Source organism: Megalops cyprinoides, chromosome 1 (genome assembly GCF_013368585.1).
Source record: "Megalops cyprinoides isolate fMegCyp1 chromosome 1, fMegCyp1.pri, whole genome shotgun sequence".
Lineage (NCBI taxonomy): Eukaryota > Metazoa > Chordata > Actinopteri > Elopiformes > Megalopidae > Megalops > Megalops cyprinoides.
In genome coordinates, this window is record NC_050583.1 from 29,347,861 (window position 1) to 29,369,959 (window position 22,099).

The 22,099-nt window shown below is 43.2% G+C and overlaps 1 protein-coding gene across 1 annotated transcript in view; it reads left to right on the plus strand.

The window, feature by feature from the left end:
* cacna1hb (calcium channel, voltage-dependent, T type, alpha 1H subunit b) overlaps positions 1–22,099 on the plus strand; it is a 93,380-nt gene that overhangs the window by 36,676 nt on the left and 34,605 nt on the right. The window contains exons 2-6 of the mRNA XM_036527269.1: positions 9,424–9,535; positions 10,363–10,496; positions 12,552–12,649; positions 18,283–18,442; positions 21,034–21,349. Of these exons, the coding sequence (XP_036383162.1) occupies positions 9,424–9,535; positions 10,363–10,496; positions 12,552–12,649; positions 18,283–18,442; positions 21,034–21,349 (820 nt within the window). The remainder of the gene's footprint in view (positions 1–9,423; positions 9,536–10,362; positions 10,497–12,551; positions 12,650–18,282; positions 18,443–21,033; positions 21,350–22,099) is intronic.

The window sequence follows — 22,099 nt, forward strand, 5'->3', positions numbered from 1 at the left end:
GCAAGATTTTTTACATTCCTGAGTGATGAGGTGGGACTTAATTATGCTGTGTAGTGATTGTCCATGCAACGATTTTGGTTTATACTTTTCATGTTGGTTGTTTGATTTTTTGTTATATTAAGACTTGTTTTTATTTTGTGGGAAAATACTGTGTTTATGTGGAGGAACAGACTTTAAAGGTGAAATGAATTCTTTGTCATTTTTAAAGTCACTGCTGACTGCCTGCCAACTCTAACCCCTCCTGACTTTTGGCCAGCGCTTGAGACATTGTACCCATTGTGTCTCTCATTTCATCAGTCAGAGAATCCAGCAGTACAAACACTCCACTTTAGCCGAAGAAGCAATTAAATCAACTATATTGGCCGCTTAGAATTAAATATATCTTCTAGCTTTTAATGTGAAGAATGCACATTATTAATGGACTGGCTCCCCAAATGCCTCCCAGATCCTAAACATGAGTTAGTTCAATAACATTCTCTGTCAGTCCTGTCCTGTTGACCCCTCCAGCTGTTTTCTGAAAGACTACGGCCCTCGTTGTCTCTCATGTAAAACATTGTCTTCAGGAGATGGTTAAGATGTGTAATCATGTTTGCATCAATCTCCTCTTTGCGCTATAGCTGTGTTACATCCTGAGGTTTCCTCAGCCAAGTGCTAATTGAAAAGGGGCTGCATATTGTCCTGATTAACAGGAGATAATAATGGTTTTAACATAATCAGTGTGGTTTCTGGTAGCACAGAGGCAATGAGGCTGTAGATTGAAGCTTATCTCAGCAGTAGAAACGGAGCACACTGCATATCAGCAATATTGTGGCTCCAGTACAGTGCCAATCTACAAGCTTGGAGAACCTGTTTCTCCGTCTCAGTACCTAATCAGAACAGACAGTGTGGTCCACTTCAAATAGAATAATAATCACAGAATAATTTAAGTAAAGTGCCTCTAGGGTACTTCTCACTGGTTCACCCTACTATTATTATGTGGTGTTTATACATTACTGGGAGTTTCACATTGTTAGATTCAAATCATTAAATCTCCTTGAAACAATTGAGTGGGTGTTAAAAATGAAACTCAGGGAAAATGTTTTGTCAGACATATTATGCATGCTCCAGTTAGATGGCTGGCACAAGGCAGACTTGCACATTTTTGGTACTTAAAAAAAAAAAAAAAAGATTCTGAATTGTACAACTGCAGATGCCCAGTTCAATGTATTTTTATTTTTGCTAATCTGCTAACTTTGCTAGTTTGCTAAGAGTTTTGCCAGTCTGGGACTGCTGTGTAATATGTTATATTTTGATACTCAGTGCAATTAAATATTGAGAATTACTCCCGTATGTTTTCCTTGACTGCTTCTAGTAGATTGGTAAAAATAATGGAATGAGCTGACATCAGAAAAATAGATGCCAGCCAGACTCTTAAAGGATGTAAATCTCTTCAGGTTATGTCAACCACTTTAATGGCTGTAGCCTATCTCCCTATTAAAGCCTGAAGCCTGAGTTCACCAGCCTGCCCCTGCTTATTTTGGGAAGTTCCAGCCGACCCCTCACTCCAGCCTGTGATTTATCACCAGGTGATGGAGATGGATTGTGAACACTGTGCGTGTGAGGGTTAGACATCTGCCTCCCGTGCAGTAAGAGTCCGCATCAGAAAACTCGCAGATCTAAGGAATTTAATTTACATTCATCTGAGAAGAAGAAAAAAAGAACAAATCATGTTAAAAGTGCATAAGTGTTTGGTCCCCGGTGGGCTCGCTGATGATAAAGTATTTCTGATCCGGTCACTGTGTGTCAGGAAGGTCCATTAGTCTTGGTGGCAGGCTGTGACAGTCCCCCTAATTTAATCAATGAGATGGCTTCATTAATCCATTTCTTCAAGGCAGGTGCTGGACAATTAATCCAATTCTTTATGATGAGAGTGAGCACGGAGGAGGGCAGAGAGTAGCATTTGCTTTATTCAAGATCCTTGTGACATCTGTGAGATCTGCCAAGAAAGTGAGTCTTGAGCTGACAGGTGCTAGATTTGTGTCTATTTTATGAGATATCTTTGAACAGAGGGGCTGAATGCAGGTCATATTTATTGAGGATGACATTCAAGGAGATTTCAGTATAATCTAATAAGAGATACAGAGATGAAGCCTTTCCCAGATCATATTAAAATCTGAGATGAATTTTCAGTACAGTGGAAATGCGATAGATAAATATATATACAGTATATATATATATATATATATATATATAGGGAATTCCTTCAAACAGTGTCATCAACATGTTTGTTTATTATTCTGTGTATAGTAATGGTATAGCTATTATGATAACAAATGAAAATGGCCCAGAATTTACAATAATGTATATTGTACAATGTAAATGCAAAGAAAAAATATGGACTCAAACTCGTCAGCTTTTATGTTGACTCCAATGCAGAGTGGTCCATCGGATGATTGAGGTATGGAAGGTTGGCATGTTACAAATGTCACAAAATACCATTTGTTTGAGTGATGGAGTCTAGAAATATCTCACAGGAATCACAGCTTTTGGTGGAAATAACTTATTTTAAACCAACTATTAACAATAACAAGCCATCACATCATCATTACAAAAGGAGATCTAAAGATCTTTTCTTTGCTTTGATGTTGCCGTCAAATGGGTTCTATGTAGCTGTATCGCTCATCTGACAGGTCTGTCTCTTGACAGCGCCTGTGATGTCTTTTGTGCATTAGTGATGCAAACTGAAAAGAATCATTCAGTATCATAGTGCAGTCATAGGATTTAAATTGGCAAGCTATTTCCAAATCGAAACATGAGGCTTCCATTACAGAAAAGCAATAATACATCTCTGACAGTTTATGTACATTTGGATATTCATTAGATATTAAAAGCTGAGTTCGGGTAGGCAGCAGAGCCAACAAATGGTGTGTTATTATGACGGCAATAAGTAGATAGAGCCTCCAGTGCAAATATGCATTTTACTATTTAAACACAACCCGATAAAGCATGAAAGAAGACAGAGATCCTGTCATTTGGCCCTGTGTGAATGTCACGGAAGCAGAGACACTGCACTGTACGCTGGTGCAGTCTCACTGAATCACCTTAGTGACGGCCCAGAGCAACCAAAGAGGCGTATCAACAGTAAAACACAAACAACCCGCTGAAGCGCCTGCATAGAAACAGCATTGTATCAAAACAAGAAAACATGACCGAGGCTTCTGTACCAATTCTTTAATTTTCCCTCAGTGTTATATGTATAAAGTAGCCCCTTATGAGCGGTTGTCACAATGCATGATAGCAATGGTAGCATTTGTCCCATTCGGCACTACATCTCTATTGAAGAAATCTTTTCTTCATTGCTCTCTGGCTGTGCTTTGGATACTGTATTGCTGACTGTTGTTAGGGAACAGAACTGAGCACTGTCTGTTTGAACGAGATTCATATTCTAGTTTCCATGTGCTCTCCGAGGCACAGAAGAGGCACTATTATTAATCTTTTTTTTTCCTTCTATGCAGTTTGGTTTTAGCAAATCTTCATATCAGTTGGATTTCCCCTCCTATTTTTCCCAGAAAATACTTCCAAAAAAAAAAATAATGCAGTCTTGCCAAAACCCAAAGGTTAACTTGTACCTGATGTGTAAATTTGTGTTTGAAGCAATCAGTTACCATATTCTGGCACCTAGTAATCCTCTGAAAACCTTAATACCTAAAAATCTTATTATAGCTAGCAGCCCAGTCAACATCATGTCATTGTCATAGATACAGGCAATTTTATATTATTTTTAAAAGATGTAGATGAGCAAGGTGGCCTGTTCTTGTGATCGTAATGTTCATGTGCTTGTATATTCTTATATTTTTATATTCTCGTAAGTCTCCATGTAGGAGTAACAGCATGTTGTGTTCTGTTTTTCAGTGACAAAATTGTGGCAACCTCTGACGGAGTGCAGCCAGTCATACGTTCTCTCTTTAATTATAGATCATTCAATTAGAGGAGATGTTCCTGTCCTTGTAACAACTGGGGGGGCATTTCCTCACTAAAGGAGGCTGGGGCTCTGGCAGGTTGCGCCTGCACATGGCTGAGGGTCACCAGAGACAAAGTAATGTACCCGTGTTGTTCTCCGAGTTCTGCACGGGTTCGCCCTACTTCCCAGCCTCTCACCATGTTGCCAGCGGGGTCAGACCCGCTTTTAAAAAAATGGAAATTTATTCCTATCAGCAGCTACAGTCAGATCACTAATGAGGTCTCATCTTCGTGCAGCACAGCCCAAATGAATTATGATAGAAGCATGAAAATGGCCAAGTGAAATGCGGTTTGAAGGTTGGGTCTCGACAAAAGATGGCACATCAGGAAACACTGCAAGATTAGGAAACCTTAGCATCAGAAAGGTCACTTGAGTTAGAGGAGAGTTTCATAAATATGTTGTCCCAGAGGTGTGGCACAACCAATGGTGACCTCCAGCATATCCCTGGACTCCTTTGAGTCCCTCTCCTCTCCCCTCACAATCCCCAGCTCAAGGCTTTTTAATTACCGCCCCAGAGATAATTAAGCCATCATTTCAGTCTTCACCAGCATCCGGTTTATCTTGTTGAGCAGATTGAATATGCATGCATAATGAAAACAAACATCAAACTAAAATCAAGTCACATATGTCTTCAGTTGAAAAACTAATTTCAATGCTCAAGGCTTTAGTGCTGACTTATCTTGTCAATAAGCAAGGTATTTGTATTTCTGCATTTGTTCTGCAAGAAAGAAGAAAATTGTCAGTGCTCCCGCCTCCTAGCCCTGCGCTTTTGGTTTTTTTTTCTTTTTTTTTCCCTTGTGTTTCTGCCCTGCCCTTCTCTCCGCCCTGTCTCCGCCTGATTACCTGCGCACCTGCATCTCATCCCCTCGTCGGTCTGTCCCTTTATATGCCCTGCTTGCTGTGCAGTCTTTGCTAGTTCGTAGCAGTAGTTTTCTACCTGTTTTGTCCCCGCGTTATCATTGTTTGCTGTTTTTTCGAGATTCGACCTGCCTGTTTTTGATTCCGTTTTTTGCCTGCCGCTTTGCTTTGTTCGCCTAATCGTGCCCTCCCGTTTTCCGACCCTGCCCGTTCTGACTTTCCCGTTTCTGGATTTGCCCTCGGACTGCCTCTCTGGTTTTGACCTTGCCTGTGTACTGGTTTTTGACTCTGCCGTTTGTTATTACTATTATCTCTACCCTCGCGTTTTTTTTTGGGTCTGCGACTGAGTCCTAGCCTGTGCTGCCTGACAAAAATGTTCTGAAAAGATCAGCATCACATGTTTGGAATCTTGTTTTTTTTAAATGCAGCTTTTCATTTGAACTGATTTGAGCAGACAAGGCAGGTATTGTCCAGGCTTCAACGGCTAATAGCAGCGAAATATTGAACGTCTGAAATGTCACAGGAGTTTTAGAGTGCTTATTCTCCTGCTGTTTTGGACTGAAGTCAGAGTTGTATGAAAGAAGCATAACATCCGTGCAAAAAATCGTTCTTGAACAAAACGAAATGGTCATGCATCAGCAAGCTGGACCAGCAAAAACACTCTGAATTGTTTGCAGTAGTTGTCAGGGAAATTATTGGTTTGAGCCATTTTAGGCCTTAGAGCAAAGAAAGATCCATTTTAAAGATACACTGTAATCTTTGAGGGGCACTTAAAGCTGTTCACTAAAACAACTATTAGTATTTTACTTAACAGTTAAGATTAACCTTACTGTTTAAAATTTAATATTTATCTGACTGGAGTTTTGTAGTCTTTTTTTAATAAATATATTCATAAATATAGAATATCTTTACAATGAACTCCTAGGGATAGTGTTTGGCAGAATGAACACACTAAATGTAAGTGGCCCTTACAAAACTCAGTCATATATGCCTGGTACAAACCAAACCCTGTCCGTGTTTTATGTATTCCAAGACCCTTCCCTAGGTTTAATTTATAATGAACTCCTGTGAGTTTGTTGTGAAATGGGTTGTTGTGGTCTATGTGCTGGTCATACTGGTCAGGCACCCAGGTCTGGAACTGGTTGGACCAGAGAACCCCTGCTCAAAGCTCCTCTGTGTGCTGGGCAGAGAGAGAGAGGCAAGGCAGATTAACAGTAAAGAGAAGGGACCATCCCCCTGAGCTTAGCAGCATGGGCAGAAAACACTAGGGGAAAAATGGATTTATTGGTTGGATGTGGATTAGAATTTGTGCTAGTGACTGATGTGACTAATTTCCCATGTGACTAATGCTCCTCAATGGTATTTTTTTTTTTTTGTTTTTGTTTTTCTTGTTTCTTGCCATGCTGCAGGTTGCCCCAGAGCTGCATATTTCTCTTATTGTCATTAACCTGTGTTATAATTGACTGGATCAACACTGTTTTGTGCAGTACAGCATGGTATGTAAGGGTGTCAAGCCTTTGGGAAGTTACTCTGTGGAGCCCCCTTGGCATTCAGCATTATACTGACCTGCGGATCACAGCCAGCAGTACTGCCTTATTGTTCACCCTAAGGTGATAGATCGAAGCAGCCCGCGTTGTTCTCTGCCAGCACTGGTGTTTGCGCCAGCCCCCCAGGTTACCTCAGAACGCTCCAGTCATTCGGGAACGAATGCGCAAGCACTTTGTCTCTTTTTGTCTCTTCTCCCCCCGAAGCAGCAATCAGTAATGCTTTTAGTTGTCTCATTGTTTTGTTCCGTGATCTCATGTGGTCCATGTTGACATGCTGTGACCTGAAACCATCTGTGGCTCATCTTCTCACGGTGAGCTCAGAGCTCAGGTGAAGAACGCGCCGTCAGTCCTTCCTGCGATGGGCTTACATAAATCGTCTCAGCTACTCTAATCACATTTGTGTCTCCGGACAGCTCGCAAATTGTGTATCATTCGCCTCTCTTAGCGACATGGTAGCGCTTGAATAAAACATGACGCATGGGCTCCTTATTTGCTCCATGCAAGCTTCCTGTGTTGGCCTCAAGAAAGCCCGTAGCACCCTTGGAGGAATGAGTGTAGATGCTTCAGAGCTCGCTGGCGAGTGATGTGAAATAATGGGAGCTGACGGTGTCTCTCTGAGTGGCCACGTGCCGGGGCTCCTCGGTGCGGATGCAGGGAGATGGACAGATTGTCTTGACAGGAGCGATCTCGGCGCAGGGTCGCAATGGGATATGGTGTTGGGCAACACACTGGAACAGTGGGACATGTGTCGCGTGTATGCCAATGATTGTGCCCCCCTACCCCTGCCACCCACTGGCAACAATTGTGATTTTGAGAGGTTTGGCAGTGTGTCACGTGTCACTAGACCAGTCATCCCTGCCCCTCATTCTGCTCTGGGTCAGTAACAGTTGGCAGTGACAGTGGCAGTGTGTCGGGGGTAGGAAAAGAAGAAAAAAAGATATGTCCATCCATGATACAGCCAGACATTTTTGGGAAGGCCCGTTATGGGTATGGGTTGTTTATAAACTATGTCCAAACTTTTCAGCGTGATGCTTCTACAGCCAATATATGGCTTATCTGAGATGCAGAGTCCTTGCTGAACTGTTGGGTCAGTTGCTGGGAAAATGTCTCCCCCTCCAACTGCAGGAAGCAGGAGCTCGGTCAGCCCTCGGGGCCCAGGTGAGCAGACAACGCAGCGACTGGCCACAGCTGATGAGCTGGATTAGTGCAAATACCAACGCGCTAGTTGAGTTCCTGGCTTTTTTTAATGAGAAAGGTCAGCACCCGCATTACCAGAACTCGCTCTCTCTCACTCTAGCTTCTCTCTCCCTCTCTACCCACTGTGCTCACTGGGTAAGCAGTGGACTGTTTGATTTGTGTGCATTTCTGTCTGTGTGAGGCTGACAGGCGACTCTGCTTGTGCAGCCTGCTCAGTTCAAAGCATGCCAGCGGCTGTGGATTTAGGGATGAGACTCAAAGAGGAGAGAGAGTCCATCCTGGGCTCTGGGTGCTATTTGGTCGATTTGACTGTCGCACTCAGCAGCACCAGCGGGATTAGAACTTTCCTACCCCGAATTCCAGGACGAGGAAGCGGTCACATGGCCTGGCCTGTCTGAAGAGGGGACCAAGGAAGTCACATGATCAGTCTTACACCCAACACACTTAAAACAGCAGACTGCAACTGTGACACATGGCTTGGCTGCTCAGAGAGTATGAGACACCTCATGTGAGTGCAGCTGTGCATCCAATTAATTCTGCTTTGCAGGCAGTGCCAATGCCATGGATACAGTTCAGTTCGATAGTATAGTGGTTTGAGAGAGAGACTTAACATAAAGCAGCCAGTTTGTCATGCATATGAAAAACAATAGGTGTTTCTATTTACCATAATGCCTGCATTTGCAATAACATACAGCATGAATGCCATCATGCATAAAATGTATATGATAAAAAGCAGATTTTAATAGCCCTCACAACACGTATGAGTGTGTGCGTATGTGTGTGTGTGTGTGTGTGTGTGTGTGTGTGTGTGTGTGTGTGTGTGTGTGTGTATGTGTGTAAAAACCGTACACTGTACAAATTGTATTGACCCAGTTCTGTGTAGGAAGGGAACAATTTATGTAAATTCTAATGGAATCATGTATCAAGGGCACATGATAGCGTCAAGAAATCAGCAGGGTAAACTGATTCAAGAATGATGATGGTTTTCAGTTTACTAATGCAAAGCCTGATAAATCATAGGAGTTACATAGGAGAAAAGGAAAATTCTGAAATTCTATTATGAACTGACAGGCAGAGCCCATCTGTTGGTTTTGCCTTTAAATATAGGACAAATAATGTTTGCAAGTGAAAATGAAGCATGTAGAGGAAGGATATTTTTATATGGTTCCTAGTGAGATGTATGGTTCCTTGTGGCTCAAGACAATATTTAAATAAAATTGTTATGTATTACCATATTATGTTTACTTTGTCACATCCACCTATTTTTAACCATTGAATTTGGGTTGAATATTACCAAAATGAATCGGGTTGCTCTGCTGTATGTTGTGAGACAACTCACAAAATTGACAAATTGCAGAAACAAAAATAAATCCCTGTTTGAACCCATGTTTTCTCCTCAGAGTGTAAACATTTTCCCATTCCTTAGTAGTCAGTCCTTCAGAACTTTCTAATTAAAATTTGTAATCACTGGGGAATAACAATTAGCAGTTCAGCTGTCTCAAGTTCATTAGCACCCTTGTCCTCAACACATACGTTAAAAAAAACTGTTAATTGTCAGTCTGTTTTTGTTTTGGAAAGGGAGCTTCCTCTTTGAAGAGGGGAAAATCATCAAGATATATTTTGTTATTCCTCAACAATTAAAAAAAAGAAACTCGCTTGGGAGTGGTGGAAGTTCAGAGGTAGCAAAAAGCCCCATGTTGTTTTGCTTTGACAAGATACAGAGTAAAGGGCCCAAATTCTCAGTCTCCTTAATGGTGTAGCTACTGTGTTTTGACTGCTGCTGGCTCTTGCTCCCCTTGTCTCTCCTTGACTCCTGCGCACTTGGTTCGAGCATGTGAGCATGCTGGTCATTCTCCTGAACTGTGTGACCCTGGGTATGTTCCAGCCCTGCGAGGACATCAAGTGCCAGTCTGACTGGTGTATCATCCTGCAGGTGAGTGACAGATCATCCTTGCCACCGCTGTGCGGAGAGGTGTCATGACTGTGCATTTTAAATGTGGATTTAAAGTACGCCACATGCTGTGACCTGTGACGTCTGCGTGGATATAAACCAGATAAGATGCGCTTTCCCTTTTGGTTGAGAGCTTGATGCATGCATACCTTCTCTATACTCTCATGAGAGGAGGTGTGCTTCAGTGGCCTATTTTACTACAATCGACACGGTTCTTGCAACTGCCTCTCCAGCCCCACAGCACAGGTGACGTAGACCATCGAAGTGTCCCAGCCATCAAAGAGAAGGCCAATGTTTGTGTAGCTGCTGGAAGCTTGCTGGCTGCCTGTCCACCCCTGCGTGGCTGTTTTTGGACCGATGGCCGAGGCTGTGGGAAAGGTGGAGCTCTGGGAGGCAGTGCCAACGGATCCGAGGGATTTAGGGGAACGGGGTCAGAGGGGTTTGTGGCGGGAAAAGCAGAACAGGGGAAAAATGCATCAAATTAGCTCCCTTTCATGTCTCCCTAAGGACATTATTTTTATTTGGTCTCTGTTTCATCGCTCCGCTTGGTTTTTTTTGGAGGATGTCGTGGCAGTGCACAAGTAAAAGGGCATCTCTTTCAGACTACCACCGTTTGCAAACAGCGCTATCTTTTTTTCTGTCTGCCTTGGCAGCCACAGAACTGTGATGGCCATTGACTGTTCGATTTATTTCCTTGCGGTGAAGGCACAAGCCGCTCTGTAACTCCTATTAAGGAAACAGCAGAGGCCCAATACGGGAGCATTCTGTCAGAAAACTATCGAGTGTAAATTTGCTCTCTGTGTCCGCAGGCATTTGATGACTTCATTTTTGCCTTCTTCGCTGTGGAAATGGTCATCAAGATGGTAGCTCTGGGGATTTTTGGCCAGAAGTGTTACCTTGGTGACACGTGGAATCGTCTGGACTTCTTCATCGTGATGGCAGGGTCAGTGTCCGGCCTGCACTCACCCTCCCAGAGGACCCCTCCCCCCCACCACCTGCACTTCCACAGCTGAATAAACACCTCAGCAGAATGATTGCAGAGAAAAGCATCATCGCCAGGCAGTTGCAGTTCCACTAGGTCTAGTTTGCAAGCTGTAGATAAGCGGGTCTCTTGGTAAATTGCATCCTTAATATACTTTGGTCATCGCGTCTTTTTATCATATTTTATATCGTTGTCAGAGCTGGAAGGAAATGCTTGTGTTACGAAGGGGATTTTGGCATTCGCTAATGAGCAGGAAGACATGGTAGTTGCCTGCAAAATGTCAAGTAGACATCATTATGAGTTTTGAGTTATTTATGAGAGCATTCCGTCACTCTCTGAGCGGAAATCAGTAATTATGCTTTTCACTTAACCAGCTTGTGCTGTGTGCTGACCAGAGACCCAAATGAGATTTATTAACCCTTCATCAACCTAGTAGTCTATTCATCATTCTCTAGACCCTGTTTAATGTGTAATCTCCCCGGCAGCACAGATCTATACAAATCATGTAACTTCAACACATGCACAGGCGATTATAAGCAGATGACTTCACAGAGTAGAGTGGTGTTTAGTGAAAAACTTAGGAGATCAGCAGGAGGTGTCTCTGCAGAGCATCTGTGGAGAGGTGCAGCCCTGTCACCTCCAGTGGAGCCTCTGTGGACAAGCTGGCGAGGGTATGTTTAATGTCACTGCGAATGTCACATCAATGCCTCCCCACTCAGCACAGGAATGCCAATCACTCCAGAGCCCGATCAGACACCTCGCATCCTTAGCCTACTTCCACTCCCAAAAATAAAATCCAACACTTTTGCTCTCCCTTAGGTCACTCGCTGCTTATTTTAAAGTGACACAACATGCTGAATAGCTGAGGAGCACAAAAGTGACAAAGTCATGCTGACGCAATAACTGTCTTACAGGTTCTAAGTGAAAAAAAAAACAGTTTTAACTGTGTTGTGTGTGCCATTTAATCAGGATAAAAGAAGCATTTTTCTTATATAGAGCATTTTTAAACAGCAACTGCATAGAAATTATGTCTTAATACTATATTTATAATCTCTTATGTATATCTAATTGGAGATTGGAAATTAATAATTAGCCAATGAAACTGTTTAGTGGAGTATGCCGAGCCTGCACTGGGTAAAACATCATTGCAAAGTAGATATACATTCTTGTTCTCTCTCTGTAGATTTTATGTTCCCTGTATCAAACCTTTGAGCAAATTTAGGGGCCATTTGTGGCATTGCTAATAATTTATTATCAAATTGGCCAAATTTAAAAAGAAAGCAAATAAAGCATGTCATAAAATGTTCACTTTTGGTGTGGTGTTCCATGACACATTTAAAGAGACATTTAAAGAGTAAATGTGTGCGTGTAAGACTAAAAATTGTGTGACTTTTTTTTAAATAGTCCACCTAACCAGATTTAGGAAAGATGTTTGCTTAGATTAGAGTCTGTTCTTGCCTTCATTTAATCTACATAACTAGATTAAAGGAATATGGACAAGAATCTCGATGTAACATCTTTCCAGCTTTTTTTAGGAGGCTCAGAGGTTGCCAAAATTACCTAATAAATGATCCATGCAATCTTCTTAGTACAAAGCCCTTTTGAAATAATCAAAACTGTTAATGGGTCTCCGAGTGGAATTACAGCCATTCATCAGCGATTTCCATCACCTTGGAGTCAGCATACATGATGACTGGACCAGTGAGACAGATGTCATAACATTATCACTCTCAGATATATAACACGCTTCTGTAATCTTTTGTGGTAAATGCAGTAATACCCATTGACTGCTGTGAGTATGTCTGAGTGCGTTAGAGGTGTGTAGGTGAGGTTACACTCTCCACTCATGTTGTACTTCTGTTCCCTTCTCCATCAATGTAAGACCCATGCCTCTAATGTCAGAATCACATTGACACGTGGCGTACCGCAGTGGGGCGAGGTTCATATGGCTATTGTGCTATTTGTGCTGATGCCAGCTGTGCTGACCTCTGCTTTCCTTCTGCTTCCTGCCTCCAGGATGATGGAGTACTCGCTGGACGGCCACAACGTCAGCCTGTCGGCCATCCGCACCGTGCGTGTGCTCAGACCCCTCCGCGCCATCAACAGAGTGCCCAGTGAGTGTGATTCCTCTCCTGTTTCGTGCCGCCCTGGTCCACGATCATCGATTTGGACTGAGGTTAAGATCTGCCTGGCATATTTATAGAGAGGCAGGCACACACACAAATGCCTGGACTCATGAAGCCCATCACATCATGCATCTGAGCACAAATGCAGAGAAGATTAATCCGATGTAGAGCATCAAGCGCAAAATGGAGGGAGCTTTGTGCAGTCTGATAGATTGGGCCAGTTCATCAGGCAGGCCTGATGTGAACAGTCATGCAGAAGGCCTATATTTATAGCATGGTGGGGCTGTGGGAACACAGGACGGTTCAACTGTATACAATGTGCTTAAAAAGTTCAAAATGAACGGCCTGTTTAAAACTGGCAGCCTCTATTGGATGCTTTGGTGAGTCCAGATTATACGAGAGGTGAATCATTGAGCCGCTGCTCAGTGGGGTCAAAAACCTAGATTCAGTTATCCGCGTCTGACCTGTCGTAGCATGCGAATGAAATGACGAAGCGATCCTGATGTTCAGCCAAGGAAAGTACGAGGTTTGCACAATGGCGTTTCTGAGGAAGCCAGCCGAGATGAAATGTGTGTTCATATATGGCCGATTTCTGACCCTGCGTGTTTGTGTAAGCAGTGCGTGGTCAATGTAAAGAGAGAAAAGAGAGAGGAGAGGAGGTTGCGTGTGGATGGAGATGACAGCGTGAGCAATGGCTTTGTTTGAAACGTTTTTTCAGTTTTTGGTGCAGGTTACAGTGAAGCCTTGTCTCTGGTCATGTCATGTCTGAAACAATAAATTACGTGTAGGTTATTGTGCCTGGACAGTGCCTTGTGAAAAAGAGAAAAAACAAAAAAAGACAAAAAGTGATGTGAGCAATGCAGACTTCCAAAACAGCAAACTATAGCACTTAGCCTGGTTCTCTCATTGTTAATTCCTTTTAATGAATATTGGGCACTTCTTGCTTTAAAAGGCTGTAACTCTGCAATTAATTGGTCTTCAAACAGTCCCTTTGAACAACTTAAAGCCTGAACTAACCCTGTGTCTTTTCGGCTGCCCTGTATTATTAAGTATCACGCCAGTTGGAGTGCTGGGAGGAGTGAGAAGATGGCAACCTTCCTGTGGGTTTCAGCGTGAGACTGATGGGGCTCTGACATCGCACGATATTGGCACCCGATCTCGGCGCGTTCTGCATTTTTCCTGTGTTTCCGTTTGGTGGCCTTGAATGTGGCAGAGATTTAGCAATTAGTCTGTCCCCCCCCCCCCCCCCCCCCCCCCAGCACGGGTTATAATGGCTCTGCTGAAATGCAGACGGGGAGGGGAAGGCGTGATTTATCTGCCAGTGTCTTGAGCTCCACTGCACGGGATCATCGCTAGTTGGAAATGATCAGGCTGCTGCTTCGGAGTAAGCATGAGTTATTTGCTCCCTCATACGCGTGACAATTATTCCATGGCATCGATGTATCACACTCCCATTATCCGCTCTTATGGGCTGTTTATGACAGCACGTGGAAGCGCAGCGGATTTCATTTCCAACACGTGTTTTTGGTGGTGCTGGTGGTGGTAGTGAAGGGGGGGGGAGTGTAGGACGGGGTCTCACACACTGGGGTGGACATCTGTTCTTCCAGTGTCTGTGTAATTGTTTCAGGAGGTTCCAGCATCTGCCTCCCATTCCATCTGTGGGGGCCTCATCAGTATTCGGTGGCCGGGAGGCCGTGCTCTTCCTGCGATGAGCTTGATCATGCTTCCATCTCGTTGGTGCCACAGAGACTGGCCTGGCTGTTCCAGGCCTGAGGAACTGAGACTCACACTCTCCACCCACGTGAATAATGACCAACCGAAGTTGTTCTGGAGCGTGTACTCCTTCTTTTCCTGAGGAGATTCACTACTCACATCCCCCCAAAGTGCCTGACCCTCTTTATCAAACAGACATCCGTCCCTGTCAGTTACAGAGGGGAGGAGACGTGTGGCTCTGGGGCTCGACGGTTTAATCTTTGTTTTTGAGGGATGCCCCAGGCAAAATCCTGCAGAATAGGGACTCAAAAGAGCTTTTTGAACACTTCGGTGTCATTTTCAGTGTCTGTAGTAAAAGTGGTTGTAAAAAATCCCTGTAATCTTAGGGACACCTTTAAGAAAATTAACTGTTATCTTCCATGGACCGAAGAGTCTCGTTTGGCCTCATGAACCGAAGCTCTTCTCCTTATCATCCCAGTTCATGTGCCTGAATACCACAGTGACATGGGCCTCACTGAGCATGGCACCTTTCGTCATCCTGCAGATATGGTCTCCCACAAGTATCTCTTAAAATACTGAGGATCATTAGTGCTGAGGTGATGGGAGAGAATTGAACCCTGCCCTCACCTTTCTAGCAGATATGTTTCAATCTTGCCATACTACTGTATTTGAATTTGCTACAAACTGCACAGACCGGACATTTTTACTTTAATAGGAATGGAGCTTGATGTTCCTTACCAAGCTCCAACCCAGCTACTGGGTAATCAGCAAGTCAGTGACCTGTGGCTTTTCACAACAGTGCCCTCACTCTGTGGGACTGTTATTGTGTGTGACTCATCTGCATTCTTACACTGCTCATGTTGCTCAGGCACTTTCTTGAGTGCACCCTGCTATCACAAGTCTCAAAAGTAGTTTGAGTCATTTGAGCCACAGACGTGCTCCTGTTATGTCAGAGCTCAGCATTTTCCTGAAAAACAAACTTTATTTTTTAAAATAGTGGGATGTCTGAAACTGTGGGCATTTTGACAGAAATGATCCTGAAGCTTTCAGTACTTTTAAGGAGTTGCACATATGAGTATTTGCTGTGACAAAGTGACAGAGTAGCCCTGCGAGTTGACCTCATTACTCTGTCCCTCGCAGCGCAGCCGTTGTTTCATAAGTGTGCCTCTCTCTTGCTTTCTCTCTCTCTCTCCCCGCCCCCTCCCTCTTTTTCTGGGAGGGGAGTGGGCAATGCCATCACTAATGCACAGTGCATGTCATTTCTGCCCACGCAGGTGTGCCCTGCTATATCCTTTTTTGTCCTCCTGTCACCATCGCGTGCAGAGTCTAGTCACATTTGAAATTGTGACGGAAGCTTGAGGAATCAAAGTTTAGAATACCATGGCACGCCACTGCCAGTGACTAATTGCAGTCATTCTCGTTTAGAGGGATCGATGAGGGAGGGGAGTGTCACCCTCTGCTGTTGTATAGAATTGATCTTGGGCATAACATTGTGCAGAGGCAGCAGACAAGGCCCAAAGTTTTACTTGAATAAAATGCATTGTTACAATCACAACTGCCTTTTCAAAATGGAAATGGATTAAAAGCCGTTAATGACTTTTAGCCTTTGCATGCATCTGCAGTGACTGGGTTGAAGTGGCAGTGTTCCAACAATGAGGTTTAACCATTCAAGCCTCATTACAGTCTTTGATACCAAATAGATTGAGAACATATTCTCTCAGTGTCCGTGGAGCACCGTCACCTGCCAGGCATTAGAACCTTTGAAGAACTGTTGACAGAGACTGTGCGTGACATTTTTTCGAGGCCAGATCAATACTAATCAACCCTGGGAGAATAGTCTGATTCCCGACAAGGCCATAAAAATTCGACCCCATCTTCGACAACTTGCTCCTCCTTTCCTAAAGTGTAACAGGTAGTGACAGACTGGAATGAGAAATTGGGGGTGAGACCATGTCGCTGTGGGACGCTACAAAAGTTCAGGGCCTTGATTTTGCCTGAGGTTGGCCTCTTTGTTCGCCACTATTCTCTACAGTCTTTATTCAGTTTGACATGTCATGTATTGTGTTGCTGCAGAAGAGATGTGGAATACTTTCTGGAGGACTAGCTTTGGTTGAAATCGCTCTGCCTGTGCAGGCTGGAGAAACTGTCAACTTTTATTTGTCTGATTTCAAAACATTTGATATGTTTGTACTTACTGCATTATTTGTTTCTGTTTCCTTTCTGTTATCATTTACATTTTTTGAAAATATACCATAAAGTTGTTTATGAAGTATACATGTCATCAATGATCAGACGGTTATAGGTATAGGTAATCCTCACTGACTCCATTTGCCACAGCCTTGTTATACTGCATAACGCTGAAATTCACTTCAAGAGGTCAAATTTGTTTTAAATAGGTTTAACTAGATTTTTGAATCTCATCTATTCCTTGTATTGTGTTTAATATGCTTCACTTGAAATATAATTAGTCTGTTCTTATTTTATCCAATATCTCTCCCCAGCTAATATTTTTCTTCTTTAAAAATTGAACCAAATGACTTTGGCGCATTACAGTTTTTTATTCAGGTGTGCAGGCAGCGGGGGTTTGAATTGCTTGAGGTGAAAGTTTTACTGTTGCAGCAGACTTCAGCCGGTGCCTAGGGGAGAAGGGGACCATGTGTTGGGGCTGTTCGCTTGATTAGTCAATTGATTTTTATGCAAGAGGCCCCGCTGTCAAGAAGAAGCTCAGGCAGGACTGGGTTGCCGTGGTGATTGACCATGCCAGGTTGTTTCCCGGCATTCATGAAGCATGGACTTTGCAGCACTGAGCCCAGTTATCTGTATTTTAGGTATCTATGTTTAAGTATTTACAGCAGCTAGAGTAATGCTTTGTACAGTAAATGTTTATGTAAGATGACAATACTTATAAAATGCTCATCTCAAGAGAAGTCTTCTGACGTGTTCAATTTGAATGATGCTTCTTCTTGCACAAATCCCATTTCCTCATCTGGCTGCATTCAGATTGTTTTTGTGCCGTGCTGTGGGTATTTAGAAACGTACCTTGTTGATTCAAAATTGGTTCCCGCGTGCAATTTCTTTCTTACACGGCACTGAAATGTCTGTGCATCACATTCCTGAATGTCCTAGGGTTGAAAATTTGAATTGCCAAGTGTTAAAAGGTAAAGAAAATGTTAGGTAAACATTGTTCGATTTAATTTAGTGGTGGATTTGAAAGTCAGCGGAGCAGTAAAGGTTTATATATATTCAGCAGAGCCCCTCATTGACTTTTCATTGTATCTAAGTAATTGCTTTTTCATGACGGTATTCCCAGCTAACAGAAATTAAAACTAAATCAAGCGTTAGACTTAGGCTATTATTAATTATGTAATTCCCCTCATCATGGGTGTTAATAGAGAGCAGCAAATAGAACATATACACAGGCAAAGAACGAGGCTGACATTGTTTGCTTTGCATTTCTGCATCCCTCTGACTTTAATACTAAGTTGAGCTCAGACCTGAGGGACAGCTTACATTATCTTGCAGTGGAGAAGGTAGCTTTCCTCTAGCCCTCCTGTAGAAAGGCATGAGGGAGTCTAATATGTTACTGCGATCGGTTGCCTGCAGCTTGATGTGATGGCAACCCGGTTTAACAATGCAGTGTTTTTGTTTTGTTGAGTTTCTGTGGCTGTCAGTTAGGGTAACGATCAGATAGGCCCCGTGGTCTTAATGAAGTCTGGTTAGTTAAGCACAAAAATAGAATTTCTTTCGCTGTGTCAAGCATTCTCATTCACTGGACTATTTAAAGTGATAGCAAAATATGTTTCTTTCAGTGTGAAAATTACAAAAGTTAATTATAAAAAAAACTGAAACTGGAGAAATGACCTGAGGGATATGAGTGCTGAGGGTATTTTTTTCTTCTCTCACTGCAGGTATGAGAATACTGGTCACTCTGCTCCTGGATACCCTGCCTATGTTAGGCAACGTCCTGCTTCTGTGTTTTTTTGTGTTCTTTATATTTGGAATTGTTGGAGTCCAGCTCTGGGCAGGTCTGCTGAGGAACAGGTGTTTCTTGGAGGACAATTTCAAAACGTAAGTAACAGACCCTGTTTTCACCTCGGCCGGGGCTCTCTCTGGGGTACGGCTAGCGGAAAAGGATGTGAATCTAAGTGGCAGGAAGATGCCCTTGGCAGTGATGACATTTTGTATGCTGACAATCCTGTGAGCTAAACACCTCATTCTAGCAGAGCGACACTGGTGCACATTGTCACCAAGTGCCATACCACACACTTACATGTGTGCTTGCATAGACACACAAACACAGACACATACACACACACACACACACACACATGCATACACACACACACACACACACACACACACACACACACACACACACATACGCATACACACACACACACAGACACACACACACACACACACACGCATACACACACACACACACACACACACTCACACACACACACACGCACACACATACACACACACACGCGCACACACACACACACGCACACACACACACACACATACACATTCTCTTTGGAAGGAGATGCTTGAAAGGAAACCGGAAGCATGAGGGTCCATAAATTTATCAAGGTGCCATGTTTCTCACTGATCTCAACGGCTGTATGTGCTATGCAGATCCTAACAGGAGTCTAACCCTCCTTTAGAAGGGCGTGAGGGAGTCTAATTCCAAAACATTGTACATGTGACTTGTATTGAGGAAAACAAATGCAGTCAAATACAGTCTATTGTATAATGATTTCAAATATTTTGCTCAATTATGCATATTTTTCCAATGATAGGAATTTCCACAACAAACACAATATGTTGAAGCAATGTATATTTCCAATCATTTATTTGATAGGTCCTGTTGAATGTGATATAATATTGTATGGGGTACCAGCCTCGAAACTGACAGCACATTGCAAGAGTTCCAGTAAATAAATGAAAACAGTTTTCATATTCTGTTGTAGCACGTGTGAGAAAGACGGCCACAACATGCTGTGTATTAGCTCGTATGAACCCATCATTTACAACACAGTCACTGACTGATTGTTTGACACAGAGTTTGCTCTGTCTTTGTGTTCTGTATACAGTATATCAGCATCTGCTTTGTACAGCTGATGGCTGTCATCTCTTGATGAATTGCTATATTAAGGGCTTCACAGATTTCTGCTGTTCCTGCCCTGCTTTTTTTTCTTAATCAAAGGCTGCTCATCTCTGCGCAGGTAAAATGTAGTCGTCTTCTCTCTCAGTTATTTACAGCCTCCAAATGAATGCCCCATTACAGGAGAACCATGTCGCATTTCAATCTATTCAAGTTATTGTGTGGAACAAATCGTCGACTCTTAAATGGAGATACAAACCGAAAAAAAATAATTTCCCCCACTATTAAAGTTTCTCCTTTTTCTCTCGCAGACATCAGACATGATGAGAGAACACCATTTACTGTCTGTCAAGCACAGTATTGCTTTACCCAGAGAGCAACAGCAGTTTTTTTTTCCATGACTGCAAACATAACAGGTCAATCCTGTCAGTCCTATTAACGTGAAGTGTTCAGCATGGCCGCAAGAGACAATTTGTCACTTTCAGTTACAAAAAACGCCTTTCATGTCAAATCTTATATTTTTTCATTTCTTAACACGTGTCTTTGCTTGGTTAGATAACACTGATGGAATGAAAATAGGTCATATATTGATTCTGCCCCAGAATGGGGGAATGATTATCAAACATTTAAAAATCACTTCTAGTTGTGGTAAGGGTATTAAAATATTATATAATAAAAAAGACATACACTAATGACAATTTTACTCTGCAAATGTAGGCCTTCCCAATGAGCAAGACATGCAATGGTCTTTCTGTTTATTGATGTAAGCACACATGTCACATATTTTCCTTAATTGCTGTAAGGGGGCTTAGTGTCATAAATTCATTATATGGTAAAAGGTCAAAATGCTGGCAGTTTCTCATATGGTAGGTAAATGGAAATATGGCATTTCCTCTGTATTTCCCAATAGCCACCTTTTGCAGAGGAACATTTATTAGACTGGGAACAGTTTTGCCTTCACTTCCAGTCCTAACAAGAATGAAGTGGCTATGGTTATTGCAATCTTAATCAACTGTTCTTTTAAATTTACTCTCTGGGATGGAAAAAAGAGGAAATCATCTGAAATTGTCAGCACATAAAAGGCCGCAGCCTATTGTCTCAGAATAACGTTAGAAATGTGGAATATGAAATACATTTGCGAAGACTGGAGTCCTTGAGAAATTTCTAAATATTTCAGGAATGAATCTGGAAACAATACCTATTTTCAGTTATAAAGCAGATGTGGCCCTGCATTTCATTTTTGTCATGGCTAGCATAAAGTTGGCCATAACTAAACCTCCATATGCAAAGATACAGTATGAAGCTGTCACCTTGGGCATGGTCAGACATGGCTGGGGTCCAAAATCCCAGACAAACAGTTTGTATCCTTGCCATATCCACACCTGAAAAATGTGCCAAATGTGAGATGAATGAGTGTGTGCTGTGAAACTTCGCTGACGTGAGAAGACTGGCAGCCGTACCTGGTGTGTCTTGAAACTCAGAGCGAGGAAAAGTTTGAAAGTGACACAAAGCAATGAGTGATGCGCGCACGTCTCTGCTGTGCTTGCAGGATGCACAACCTGTCCTTCCTGAGTCCGTACTACAAGCACGAAGAGGCGGAGGACAACCCCTTCATCTGCTCCGCCAATAGGGACAACGGCATGCTGCGCTGCCACGACGTGCCCCAGCTCCGGGAGAGCGGGGCCGACTGCCAGCTCAGCATGGACTATGTCAGCCCAAGCCACTACGGCCTGGAAGGGGCCAGCAAGAATGGCTGCATCAACTGGAACCAATATTACAATGTATGCAAGGCCGGGGAACTCAACCCGCACAAAGGGGCCATTAACTTTGATAATATTTGGTACGCTTGGATCGCTATTTTCCAGGTAGGTCTCCTCTGACGCTTCGGAACATTAAGGGCAGTGGGAGGGACTTCATATAGCCCTTGTGCTTTTGTTTATTATGCACACATGTTCAGCGGAGAGATGCTGTAGTAAGCGGTCTGGCAGACTCAAGGAGCTTGGAATGATTCCTGTGCCCCCTAGTGCATCACAGCCTATCACAAAACAGCTGACGCAGGGCTGCTCTCATCCAGTCACAAGCAGAACTGGTTAACCCTAATGAACAGTCCTGCCAACATTACGACAGCTTCATTTGCACACATCAGTGATCATGCTTCTATCACAGTGAGGGACTTTTTATTGGAGCAAAAACGTTAATTGGTTTTGTAGCTTCGGCCTGGTTTTCTCTTGCTGCGCGTTCCACGGAGATGAGATTTTGTGAAGCGGCGAGACTCGAGATGATTGAAATGAAAGCCTTTTTTGTCAGGCAGGGCGTTCCTCCTCAGATTCACTTATTACCATTCGGGATTGATTTTGGCGCGGCCCACGCTGAATCACGGTGGAGCGGGCCTCTGCCCCGGCACGCCGCTTAGAGACATTTAATATGTACGCCCGCTTTCGGAGGACAGGTCACAGGGAGAAAAGGGGGCGGGGGGGGGGGGGGGGGTGCTCCACGGGAAAGGGCAGCGGATTGAATAAGCAATGAGACTGAATTACCCTCTCAGTAAATTAGGGCCTGTTCCTCTGGGGTCACTGTTATCAGAGTGGGAGTGGAGGGCAGGCAGGCTCTTATCT